Source organism: Podarcis bocagei, assembly GCF_964188305.1.
Source record: "Podarcis bocagei genome assembly, chromosome: Z".
Taxonomy (NCBI): domain Eukaryota; kingdom Metazoa; phylum Chordata; class Lepidosauria; order Squamata; family Lacertidae; genus Podarcis; species Podarcis bocagei.
Genome location: NC_138140.1, coordinates 49,530,546 through 49,543,962, shown reverse-complemented (window position 1 = coordinate 49,543,962; position 13,417 = coordinate 49,530,546). Strand labels below are relative to the sequence as shown.

The 13,417-nt window shown below is 50.7% G+C and overlaps 1 protein-coding gene across 4 annotated transcripts in view; it reads right to left on the bottom strand.

The window, feature by feature from the left end:
• Positions 1-11,413, bottom strand: part of ZMYM3 (zinc finger MYM-type containing 3) — a 29,379-nt gene extending 17,966 nt beyond the window's left edge. The window contains exons 1-7 of one of the 4 annotated variants that reach the window (XM_081180384.1): positions 11,194-11,413; positions 4,992-5,846; positions 3,647-3,690; positions 3,115-3,187; positions 2,079-2,370; positions 1,666-1,843; positions 240-452 (exon numbers count right to left, since the gene is read on the bottom strand). In XM_081180384.1, the coding sequence (XP_081036510.1) occupies positions 240-452; positions 1,666-1,843; positions 2,079-2,370; positions 3,115-3,187; positions 3,647-3,690; positions 4,992-5,835 (1,644 nt within the window). In that variant the 5' untranslated portion in view covers positions 5,836-5,846; positions 11,194-11,413. Of the gene's footprint in view, positions 1-239; positions 453-1,665; positions 1,844-2,078; positions 2,371-3,114; positions 3,188-3,646; positions 3,691-4,991; positions 5,847-10,237; positions 10,374-10,557; positions 10,739-11,193 lie in introns of those variants that run through there. The other 3 variants (XM_081180381.1, XM_081180382.1, XM_081180383.1) reach the window with 3 other exon arrangements.
• Between the last annotated feature and the right edge of the window lie 2,004 nt (positions 11,414-13,417).

Below are 13,417 nucleotides of genomic sequence, written 5' to 3'. Positions count from 1 at the left end.
AACATCTCTCTCTCTCTCTCTCTCTCTCTCTCTCACACACACACACACACACACACACACACGAGACTCAGTCACCCAAGCCAAGCTATCCTTACCACCTTTCCCACAATAACTTTTTTACACAATCTCACGTTGGGGAGGGGAGACAGGGCAAGGTCCATCACATGGCCTGGCTCAAAGAGAGGTTCACTTGAGGGTCTGGACCCAAGCTCTGGGACATCCCCTCCACCCATTCGCACCTTTTTGTAGCTGTTGAGGCAGGTGGTATTGCAGAAGCGCTTCTGCTGCCCCTCGTGGAAGAGGTACTCCAGTGGCAGGCCCTTGTTGTACAGGTAGAGGCCACAGTTGTCACAGCAGTTGGTTTTCAGACCCTTGGTGGCACGGAACTTGGTGAAGCAGGCATCGCTGCAGATGCGGTGCACCACATTCCCATTGCTGACCTCGTGCTGGATCTGCAGGCAAAGCAGAACTGTGGGTCACCAGGGCTGGCATTAGCTTCCATCCCCAGAGAGCAGCGGTGCTCTACAGCCCCTAAGTAATGACTGGAGGTGGCTGGGCCCAGGTGCAAGGAAACAGCTGAACGTTTTGTGGGTGGGGGAGGCTGTACCTAGCAGCCAACCTTATAATATCCTGCATTGACGTTCCACTTTGCACCAGGAATTGCAGCATCTTGGAAGACGTGCTGCTGAATTTTAGTTCTCTGTTCTCAGTGAGCTTGTCAGGCGGGACGAATCTCTAGTCTAGATCCACACCCTATACTAGTATATGATTGTTTTGCTACTTGAGAAACCTCTATTTAACAGATCTTCCTTCCCAAAAATCACGTTTTTTTCTGGTTCAGAACATCCCCATATAATCTACTCCATTCTCCCTTTTCCCCCTGACATTGTCTTTCAGGAACAAAGTGAACCAGGTTGTAAATGCTCGTGCAATCCATCACTCAATGGATCTGTTAAAGTCTCCAAGGTCCCATCTGCCCCATGGCTACCTTTCTGGAATCTGTCCAGTATACTTGTCTCTTCCCACACATCCACCAACATCACCTTACTTGATATACAAGTTACAGATATGAACAGGTCCTTATAGAGGTCCACACCACCTACTGGGACTCAGGACTCTGAAGGCAGCAGCCTTTCCCAGTCCTGCTACCTGAAATGTAATACTACCAACAGGATTGGATCTGGGATTTTCTGCATGCGAAACAAATAGTCCTCTGTGGCCTGTCCCTGAAGAACATCTGAAGAGCCAGGATGCTGGACCAGGCCAACACCCTGTTCTCACAGTGGCCCAACCAGAAGCCTCTCCTGGGAAGCCTGCAAGCAGAACATGAGGGCAACAGCAGCACTCTCCCCACCTGTGACTTCCAGCTACTGGCCTTCAGAGGTATAATGCCTCTGGCAGCAGAGGCAGAGCATAACCATTGTGACTAGTAGCACATGACTTTGTCTAGCACTCTTTTTCAAGTTCAAGCTGCTGGCCATCACTGCCACTTGTGAACGTTAATTCCATAGCTTAACCATGTGCTCAGCAAAGATCTGCACCCTTTTGTCTGTCCCTTGCACTCCTCAACTGGCCTCTTGCTTGCCTGGCAGCTTTCAACTACTCACATGGATTCCAATCTCCCCTCCACCCTGCAATACTTTTTCAGACAGCCGACGCGCTCACCTCTCCAGCCTTATAGCACACACTGCAACGGACAGTGTCTGAGGCTTCTGCCGACTGTGGTGTCGGTCTTTGCTGCTGGGCTTCGTACAGCGAGAGGCACACAGAAGAGCAGAACTCGTGGAAAGAGCTGCCTGAGCCAATCTGAGCCACCACAGAGTCCTTGGCATTCCAGATCTCCCTAAGGGGCAGAAAGACACTGGTCAGACTAGGGCCTGGAGGCCACGCCCTGGACTATCCCAGTAAGTGTGGGCAAGAGGTGACATGGGGGCCCAAGAGCAACGAAAGCGGTAGGGAAGTAGAAGAGGGCAAAGTGTACTTGCAGAGTTGTGGCCTGCCAAAGCAGAAGGGACAGATTGGGAAAAGGGCACTTGGCTACAGCAAGAGGGAGGGTTGGTTGATTTTGGGGCACCCACTTTTTGCAGAAGGTGCAGCACTTCTTGCTGAGAGGCCTCTTGGAGAAGGTGGTGAGGCAGGAGCTGGAGCAGAAGAGCTGGGGCAGCCCCTTGCGCTGGTAGGCCGTCTGGCCCTTCTGCAGTGGGGTCCGGCAGTTGGCGCAAGTCATCTTGGTGACGGTGGAACGGGCAGCTCGCTGGGCTGCCTGGTTGCGCAGGGACAGGCGTGTGGTGCGCCGGGTACGGTGGGGAACGAAGTCCTCGTCGTTGGGGTCATCCACCATGGCATCCGAATCCTCATCCGAGACGGGGACTGTGGAGCACAAGAGAGAACAAGAGGTTGTTGGCTCTTGCTGGCCACTGCTGCACAGGAGGGGTCTAGAAACTGGGGGGAAAGAGCGAGAGAAGGGCAGATCCTGCCTGCACAGTTTCCACATACACAAAACAGACAACAAGGATTGTCAACTCCCACACTGGAGCAGGATCCTCTTTAACTGTGCAACTAGATCCGTTACTAAGCCTTGCCTCCAAATCCTACAGAAGGCAGATTCCACCCTTTCTTTACACATATCTGACTACATTTGCTATGTTTCGCTCTCCCATTTCACTGAAGAGCTCAAGGCATTGCACATACTTCTTCCTCAACCCATTCTTTAACCCACACAACAACCCTGCAAGGTGGGCCATCCTAAGAGGTAGTCAACGGCCCACTGAGCTGCAGGGCTGAGCAAGACTTGAACCCAGGAGTCTCCCCTCCAAACCTTTCTCTACCCACCACGCCAAAATGGCCTACTCTTCTGGGAGAAGGGCCACACCTCTGTGGCAGAGTGCTCACTTTGAATGCAGAAAGCTCCAGTACGCCTAGATTTAAAATATTCCAGGGAAGCAAGTGTTGATCAAGACCCTCTTCTGCCTGAACTCTGGAGAGCTGCTGCCCGTTACAGTAGATAACAACAGGTTAGATGAAGAAAGGGTCTAACCTGGAATAACACAGCTTCTTATAATACGTAAAGCATATGTAAAGCATGGTCCTCTTACAGTCAAGGAGGTAACTTACTGCTCTCAGAGGAGTTCACTGTTTCAGGCCGAGACACTTCTGCCCTCCTGGCACGCTCGCTTCTCTTCTGCTCCTGGAACGAACCAAGGAACCATCTAAACAGACAATGGCAAGCAGCCCAGGGAAACCCCCATCTCTGAAATTGTTTACTGAACACCTAAGAATGGCAGGTATGGTTGAGAGTAACCCCTGCCCACAGGTCCACAGTCTAAACCAACTTCCTGCAACCTGCTGCCATACAGATGTTGTTGACCAAGCCCAGAACATCACATTCCGAAACAACTGGAGGGCACCAGGTTGGGGGACACTGGTTTAGTGATGCACACCCACTCACAAAGGAGAAGGAGGAGGAAGGAAACGTACAGTGCAAGAAACTTTAAGCCTGAAATGAACAGAACATGTCAATAATTTCCCCCACGCTGAAAAAACAAAAAAACAAAAACCAGGGGATCGAGGAAAGTGTTAGGAGGGTCTTAGTGGAAAGACAAACACTCAACTGGGTGGCGGCTGCTTCAGCTGCCTCCTCCCTTACCTTCACAACTGGCTTCTCGCTCCCTTTTGCGCCAGGGTCTTCCCCTGCAAGAGAAACACAAGAGAGACCTCAAAGCTGTCTGTGAGGCTGCCAGTCTAGGTGGCTTTAGAAGAGGACTGGACAAATTCAGGGAGAACAGTGGTGCAGCAGGAAAACTGCTCGCACATCTGCAAAGCTAAGCAGGGTTCAGTATGGTTTCAAATTGGATGGGGGAACTGCATGTTGAGACTAGAAGTTGGACTAGACGACCCTTGAGATCCCTTCCAATTCTACCATTCTGTAATTCTATTATCAATTAGTACTAGCTGTTACGGCTACTGTCAGAGGCATTGTGCTTCTGAATGCCAGTTTCTGGGACTCACAGGTGGGTAGAGCTCTTGTGCTCATGGCTAGCTTGCAGGCTTCCCATTAGAGCATCTGGTCGGCCACTCTGGGATCACTATGCTGGACTAGATGGGACATTGGCCTGATCTTCTTATGGTCTTACACTCTAACGAGGGTCAGGAATGGAACAAACTAATGCCGAAAGCATCACTGAGTTAAGGTGCTGCTTGAAAGCTATCAATGAACCATCTATGGGTGTGTATAGCTGGTGAGAGGAAGAGAGAGTAGAAACACCTTTACAACTGGCGCAACATTCAGACAGCTGACCAAGCTCTCTAGCTCTGTCTGGGGAAGAAGCTGGGGAAGAAAGGAAAGGAGCCAGTGTGATGTAGTGGTCTGAGTGTTGGACTAGGCCTGAGAGACCAGGGTTCAAACCCCCACTCAGCAATGAAGCACGCTGGGTGACCTTGGAGTCAGTCACAGTCTCTCAGCCTAAACTACTATGGCACGTTGTTGTGAGGATGAAATGAAGGAGGAGAACAATGGAGAAAAGGTTGGGTATAAATGTGAATTGTAATCGTATAATCTTGCAAGGAACAGGAGAATGGCCAGACATCTAATTTGTTGAAAATGATAAATAAAATATTAACATAACATAACCTCTAATTTGTTGTTTGCCGAGCAAAGTCAAAGCAGGGGCTATTTACAAAAGATGCAAAAGAATAAATAAAGGTACTAAATGAACATAATTTCATTAATTTAGATAAGCAAAGATTTATATACAGCAACAACAAAATAATCAACATTATATATAGTTGATTTTATATCTCCTGATTGGCCAGGTATCACATTCTCTAGGTTTGGCTAGTTATAAACAGAAACGAGTTGCAACAGCTTTTTACCCAAGAGAAGAACAGTGGGAGCAGCTCCTGGCACCCCTCCCCACGCTTGGCCTCAGAGCAGAAGCAAAAGTGGGGCTGGGGCAATGCTCTAGGGAGAGCCCGCCTTCCTGCTTACCCACCTGGAGGTTGGAGCGATTGTTCAGCCTCTTGTGCTTTGGGCTCAGCAGGGTCCTTCTGGCTGACACTGCTGTCTTTCTCAGCCTCAGTCACACCCTCTTTCATGGGCTCAGGAGCTGGAGCTGGAGTACTGTTGAGAACAGGCTCCTTCCCCTCATCTGTAGATGTCGCCACTTCCTCCTTCTGCACTGGAGCACTTTTCTTTGGGGCTTTCAATCGGGCTTTCTTAACCGGTCGCGGAATTTTCGGTGAGTTCTCGGAATATTCTGTTGGTTCTTGTGAGGAGGAAGTGCTGCTCATCTCCACCACGTCAGGCGACTTCACCACATGGCTGTCGGGAAGGGAGGCTGCACTCTCCTCTCCATCATCCTTTGTGCTTTTGAAGTCTACTTTCGATGCTGATGCTTCTTTCCATGCTTCTGGCACAAGGGCTTCGGTTCCTGGCACAGGATCTGCAGAACCTTGTGTCTTGTACACGTTGTCCAGGTCCTCAGACTTATCCAGGTCCACCAGGTTGTCATTGTTGCTCAAGCTACCAAGAAGACTGGGCTTCTCTGTAACATCTAGAGCACCAGACTTGCTGAGGGTCAGACTGTTGGATTTGCTCAGATCAGACAATCCGGCTGTTTTTACCAAGCCCGGGTCCAGGTCTGCATCTGAAGTTGCTTGCTTAGGTGCTTCCCACTCCATCTCTTGGGGCTGCTGAGCTGAAGCCTGTGGGATGGAGGCTGTTTGGGACGCTAGCAGATCCTCTCCATACTCCATGTCTGCAGGAAGGTCTCCAATCAGTGGCTTATCAGGCAGCGACATTGGCCCCAAGGAGCCAGGAAATTCATTCGACTCCATTCAGAAAAAGGCTTAAAACAAGGAGGCAGAAAGGGGAGATTATAGAATGTTAGCAAGTTTAAGCACATATGGGAATATAAGGGATGTAGCTCTTCTGAGCAACTAACCGTGTGAGGCCTTGGAGATCAGCTGCCAGCAACAAGGAGCCAAACTGAATCAGACCCCAAAACTGGCTCAGAAGGGTGCCTCCCCTCGTGAACCAGAACTAACACAAACCAAAAATTTCTAACTTCAAATTCAACTGATTCATTCATGGCAAATACTGGGAATCCGTTGGAAGTGGTCCAGAAGACAGAAGATATTTTAAGCATTGTGAGAAGTAGACACATAATCCTTAAAACCCCACACAACACAACTTAGGCCTTTTCACACTCAGGGGAGCAATTCTGAACTAGTCAGGGTTCAGAAAATTTATGTTCGCACAAAAGGAATCAGGTGATGAGTAGGTATACTGTAATTTGAAATTGTGTCCCTGACCTTACCCCACACCAACCCTGAAGTCTCAGTGAAGTGTCATGTTTTTCCACCAGCGCCTGTCACTTGCTCAGTTTATTAAAAAGATCAACAGACAATACACATTCCAAGTACGCAAGGTGCTCTCAGGATGATAGACACCATTAGGATCCAGTTAGTCTAGAATAGCCCCTTAGTGTTACCACCAGACAATTCTACACAGCTAAGCCAGGCAGAGAGGGGCCCTTGCAAAAGCTGTTCCTCCCAGACCGAATTCTTCAGCTTTACAGCAACCCATGCCTGAGAAAGCCTTTTTTCACAGAAATCTGGGTTTGGTTTTTGGTGATCAGGAACACTGGACTTCTAATGACTGGGTCAAAAAAGAAGCAGCAGCTATCCAATTAAGCATTTTGATTGCTTGTTTCTAAATCCTGTTGCTACCTCTGAGGCATAGGAGAGACAAGGCTACAAATCCAAATATGTAAATCTGAAAAAGGCAAGGTAGCCACAGCCTCATGGAAGACTTCAGAGCTGGATGTGAACCAATCAGCACCTGTGTTAGTGGGACTCAGGAAAAAATAAAAAAGCCCAAATGCTTCTTTGGACAATTAACAAAGGCTCTTTAGCAAGCAAACATCTGCAAGAAATCAGAAGCTCCTACCTCTCCCATCGCCTTTCAGTTAACCCTGGTTTCCTTTGAACAGCACTGTGGGTACATCAGCTATGAGCTAGAACAGGGGCAGGCAATATGAGACCCTCCAGGTGTTGTTGGATTCCAACTCCCTTCAGCCCCAGCCAGTATGACCAATGGTCAGGGATGATGGGGCAGCTGTCCAAAAACATGTTGGTATACTGAAGACCAACCTGCAATGGGCAGTTCCCCTATCTGTAAAACGGGTGCATTTTCCTTACAGAGGTCGCCTGGGTTATCAATATATTACATGTACTGAATCTGCAGCAGACCTTATGAGCTTTCTCCAAGTGAAGATCTCTGTTTTGAGCAATTACAACACCAGCTATTCCTTAGTCTGGGAACAGGTGGACTATCTGAACCTAGGGAAGGCTCTGAAGTCCTAGACAGACAAACAACTTCCTGTGGATCTGCCTCCTGCTCAGTCAGTATACAACTCAAGTGGCCCCACTTAGCAATTCTCTGGGCTTGCTCACGGAGGCCCACCCTGGAAACCCAGCCACAAGGAAAAAGCAAAGCCACTTCTGAGACAACAAGCCAACAGCGTGTGCCAGGTGATGTTGAGGACACACAGGTTTGCAGGGCATCTATTTCCAGGAACAGTCTGTGAAACACAAGCTATGTGTTGATCTAGGAAAAAAGCAAATGTCCCTTTTAGGAGGAAAGTAAAAAGGCTGGGAATGGTGGGAGATTGTAGCAAGAGAATCCCCCCCCCCTCTTTCTCTCAGCTAGGGGCCTCTCACACAAGGAGCACTAAGTGCATTGCAAGAATGGCTGATACACAGACACAAAAGGGACCCAAAGGTCACCTAGTCAGATTTTCTGAAACTCTGCATTCAGTGGTCTCAAGTCTTTTTAAACCTCCTAGGAACAAGATTCCATCCTTTGAGAAAATGTATGTCTCTTAATAATTGCTCTACACAGAGGTATACACACACACACACACACACACACACACACACCCTCACTGTTTGCTCTATCCCCTGTCAGGAAGGGACCCACCACAGTCTTCTAGCCCACTCTATGGGCTAATAACAGAAGTCACTACTACTTCCCCCCATGGGGACATATAACAGCTTTTCCACGCTTCTTATTTCTGAATACATCACAAGCAAAACCTCCTCTCCCTCTGTCTGCAACTCCTTTGGAACCTTTCCACGCCACAGTTTAATTCTCCAAATCAAGTAGAACAGCTAATATTACAAAAGTCCCATCCCAACATTGGAGCAGAGAATGAGTGTTAATGTGTAGTTCTTGCCTTTCGCTAGCTTTGAACCCACATCAGAATGCAGGGTGCAGAGGTTCCTTGGTCCAATCCAATCAACAGTCCAATTTAATATTCAGTCATTGGGACTCTGAATGCTGACATCAAGCCAGGTGCTGCCAATCATTTAGTTGGAGGGGCAGTGGGGAGGACAAAAGACCAAATGCAATAACCAAGCCACACATTCTACAGGCTTCCTATTTGGCTGGTGAACCTACACACAGAGCCAGGATTAAACCCAATGGGTTGGAAGCTGTAGAGAATCTGCACCAGAACAAGACCCCTGGGTTTTAGGGAAGCAACTCATCTTTTTAATGTTTTAATTGCATCCTGCTCATAAGAACTCAAAATAACTGCTCTCCCTCAGACAGGCATCTCAGAGAAGTTCAAAGCAGCAGTATTTCAGTGGTACGATAAAAACAGCTAACAGAGCTGAAGCCATTTGCTCTTTAATCTTCAACAATTTCATGTTGGATTCCTTCCTTGGTTACTCTAAACCTAAGCATGTTGTCTACTGAAAAAAGCTCTTCCCAAGGATAAGGGCTGTGGGACATACACCTCCCACAAGCCTTGGTCACTCCTCAGCACAATCCAGCGTTTGATGTTAGACAAAACAAAAACTAGTCCAGTTCAAGCCATCACTCCCCCTTTCCTCTGCAAATATCTGCATGCTATTTGATGTCTTCCAAACTCAAACCAAATCTGCCTTTCTGCAGACCAGCTCCCCTCCCTCCACAAGTACAACTTAGTCATGCTTGCCTTGTCCCAGCTCAGACCTCCAAGATTCTCCCCCCCCCGCTGCCCCCAAACCTTCTAAGCCATTCTCTCTCCTTAAGACTTGGTGCAGCTCAATCCAATTACTGCCTCTGTTTTCTACAAGTAACTACAGGATCCTTTCTCCTAGTACAGTCCAACACCCAAACCTGCAATCTATGGTCCTTTCCAGGTACCTTGGTTTAAGCCAATCAGCTACTATAGCTTGAACTGGTCCCAGTTCAGGGGTTTTGCTCCTCCCCTTCACAGCAAAGACATGAATGACTATTCCGTAGTGTAAATACATCCCAGGGCAAACCACTACCCTGTCCTCTAAGTATCAGGTGAGATCTGACCAGGGTTTCCCCAATTTGAGCAATAGGCTAAGATAGGTGGGCCTACAATTGAGGTTGCCAACTTGACTCCTCAGATATTTTTTGACTACAAATCCCTGACCACTGGATATGCTGTCAGGGGCACATGTAAGTTGCAGTCAACAACATTTGGAGGGGCACAGATTCCCCAATGTTGGCTTAGACAGGAAAACGGCTACCCTGTAGCCTACAAAACTACCTCAAAGTCTACAATTCTCTGAGCTGAGCTTGTAGTCCATCCCTGCTAACAGTAGAACTCTCCTTGCAAGGCGAGTACCTGCAGAATCCCTCATGATTTTCACAACATAGCTTTTCACAACATAAAATAAAAAATGACAACACAAAATGCACAATAAAATAAAGCAAACCAATACCCCTTCCAACAAACACATTTTAAAAGCCATAGATTGTTTAATTGGCCAAAAGCTTGGGAGAAGAGGAGCACTTTTGCCTGGCACCTAAAGATATGTAAGGAAGGTGCCAGGCGAGTTTTCCTGGGGAGAGCATTCCATAATCAGGGAGCCACCACACAAAAGGCCCGTTCTCGTGTCACTGCCGAATTTTGCACCAGCTGAAGTTTCCAACCCACTTCAGAGGCAGCCTAACAAGCATAACACCGCTGCATTTCCCTGCACACTCTAGTGGCATGCCAAGCACATCTCGGCCTGCTGCTGCAACCTGATGGCCTTACCCACAAGTAAGCTCCTCTCCTTGAGCAAGTACCCGCAGAATCCCACCCTTTCGGTGCATCCCGGACCTGCCTTGTTGCACAGATCTTAAGCTACCCTCCCACCCACGCCTGGTGACACTTGGCCAGGATTGCCACCAGCTTCGACCACAACCTCCTCCCCTTTGCCCAGCAAGTACCTGCAGGATCCTGACCTCACCACTGCAGGCCTGGCCAATCCCAGGCCCGCCTCCTTTTAGTGCCCTCTTCCCTCGCTTTCCCTTTCCCTCCAAGGGCTCCAGGTGAGACTTGGCCTGGCTCCTTCCCATGAACAGCAAGTACCTGCAGGATCCCACCCCGTGACGCGGCCCAATCGCTACAGGCCCCGCCCACCAGTGCGGGTTCGGGCCCCCCTAACCAAGCCAGGCCCCGCCCTTTGTCACGAGGTCCCGCGCCGCCGCCCCTCCCCCAGCCCACGATGGCTGCCCCCTCCCCCACGCCCCGCCCGGCGCCCCCTCACCTGCCGCAGCTTCCCCGACCCGAGCTTCGCCGCCGCCGGCCTCCCCGAGCTCCCCTCCCTCTCTCTGCCCGCCAGCCCTGCCTTTAACTCGGAGCCCGCCCAAGGTTCGGGTGGCTGCTGCGGCCCCTTTAAATGGAGGCGCCGCTCGGAGCCCTCAGCGCGCCGCAGCCCGAGCGAGGGGGGACGGTCCGGGGAGGCCTGCGATTGGCCGCGGCGCGAGCCAGGGCGGCGCCCCGATTGGCCGCCGGCGCTCGGGCCCCGCGCCCCGATTGGCCGCTCGGGGCTCCGGGCTCGCGAGACCGGCCCGGCGGCGCGCAAAACCCGGCGCGGAGTTACACGGCTGCCCGGAGCGGGGGGGCGAGATGGAAAACGCGGAACGGCAGAAACGCGGAACGGCGCCGGGGGTTGGTGCGGGTTGGGGGGTCGGGGAGGGAAGGTACGGGAAGGGGTCCCTCCGGCCTCCCCCATCTCGAGCAACGACAACAAGCACAACGGTTACCTCCGAAATCCAAGGAGGGGTCGCGAGGAAAGAAATCGCCCCCTCCCCAAGCACCGCCACCCCCCACCCCACCCCACCAGACACACACACATGAAAGTGGGGCTGCCCCTGTTGAATCTCCTCTTCCTTCTTCCTACCCGCCGCATAAAACACCTCCGGGGTCCTCCGGCGCCCCCTCACCTCTTCTCCCGCAGGTTGCGCGGCTCCCCGATCGCCACCAGCAGCCCCGCCGCAGCGTCTCCCGGGGAGGCGAGTGACGGAGAGAGCGAGCGCGCGTCCAGGGTGGGGCAGGCACGGGCACCGCCTCCGGGACGGACGGAGGGAGGGACGGGTGCTGGGGATCCGGCGCCAGAGGACCCCTCCACCTTTTATCCTCCCTCCCGCCTTAGGGAAGGGCCCGCCCCCTTGCAACGCCCCCCATCCGGACCGTATCTGTGAGCGCCCTCCCCTGGAGGTTCCTCTTATTTCCCCTCCTGGGGGGTGGTCTCTGCCCCGTGGTGGAACACTGCGGAGCCAGACGCCCACCCCCACCACCCACCCACCCAAAGGCACGATCCAGGATCCCCAAGTTCACAATATTTCTCCCCTGCATAAATGCCCCCCTCTAACAACCCCAGATGTGTAGGGGAGGGCGCCCCTAGCAAGACCAGGTCCCCCTTTCCCCGGAACAAAAAGACAGGAGCCCCAACTCCGCGTTATCCTTACCTCCTCCCCACGGATGCCCCACGCGCATTCGGTCCGTGCCCCTTCGGAACATGCTCTGCTTTGCGTATATTTTTGATTCCCACTTCCCCCCACCTCACGGTCCTGAGAAATCCGGCCCCGTGCAAAAACATACACACAAAAAGCCCACACCCTCCCACACCCCATTTCCCTCTCGGCCACAAAAGCCTCTCTCCCCTCAAAAGTCTCATCTCAATCCCATACTACCTTCATCTGGGGTTTGTCTCTTATATCAATCGTATCCTGCCACCCACGACTCCCCCAAGGAACTGTCCACACACACTCCTTGAGACATGATGTTTTCCAGAAAATTGAAACTATTAATTCATTTATTTATGCATTTATTGTGCCCCACCTTTCCCCGCAAGGATCTCTAAGCTCAGTGAAGGGAAAAAGTATTTGCTCCCCTGCTAAATTTGCCCGTTTGCCCTCTGACGAAGAAATGACCTGTCCATAATTTTAATGGTAGGTTTATTGTAGCTGTGAGAGACAGAATAACAACAGGTAAACCCCCAGAAACCAGAAGACAAAAGTCAGAGATTGATGTGCATTATACTGAGTGAAATAAGTATTTGATCCCTTTGCAAAAGATGACTTAGTACTTGTTGGCAAAACCCTGTCTCTCCCAGCTTCAATAAACCTACCATTAAAATTATGGACTGGTCATTTCTTCATCAGAGGGCAAATGGGCAAATTTAGCAGGGGATCAAATACTTTCCCCCCTCACTGTAGGTTGTGCATTTCCAGCCCAAACCAAACAAAGGCGGTGCATTTGAATTGTGGGTGCAGGCAATGCAGCTGGTGGGGGCAAGAGCCAATTTTAGTGTCTGTGAAAATGCCCCTAGTCGTGTTTACAGTGAACACCCCTTAAGTTCTGAATTCCATTTCTCAACAAAGCCCTATAGATGCAAGGGGCACTCTTGTGCATCATTCACATCAGTTAAGTGGGAAAAGGACACGGCTGCTTCTCTGCCTTCTTCATTTTACACTGTAGGTCTCCCTTGTGGTCCTTAATACCGTGGGAACTACCTCACCTGGTCAGGTCAGCTGAATATCCAGCCCTGACTGGTGTTGCCTGCTTTAGAGCACTGGCCTGCTAGGAGAGTGTGTGCCCCCACCCACAACAACACGGGGCAATTGCTAGCACCAGCCATGCACCCACCCAGCAGGAGAGGAGTAAAGTGAACAATTAGGAAGGCTGCATACACACCACACATTTAAAGCACCTTTGCTCCCCACCCCCCAAAAAACCAATCCTAGGATCTGCAGGCAACCGTGCAAAGAGCTACAAAGCTCAGCATCCTTGACAAACTACAGTTCCCAATATTCTTTGGGAGAAGCCATACACTTTAAATGTATGGTGTACATGCAGCTGAAGCTATCTAAGGCTGTCACACTGACAGTATACCGTGGGACTTCTGGCTAGGAACTCCGACCCCCACGCCCCCAGCCCAGCCCCATCACTTTTCCAAGAGCAGGCAAACCCGTCAGGACAGTAGGAAAGGAAGCCACACACAGCCCATTGACCCTAGTTATACACAGGAATCTCTCTCTCTCTCTCTTTTTTTTAAAAAGGAGACTCGATTGAGGTCCTTTTCCTTGGGGAAGAACGGTAAAAGTGATGGATGCTCCCTGACA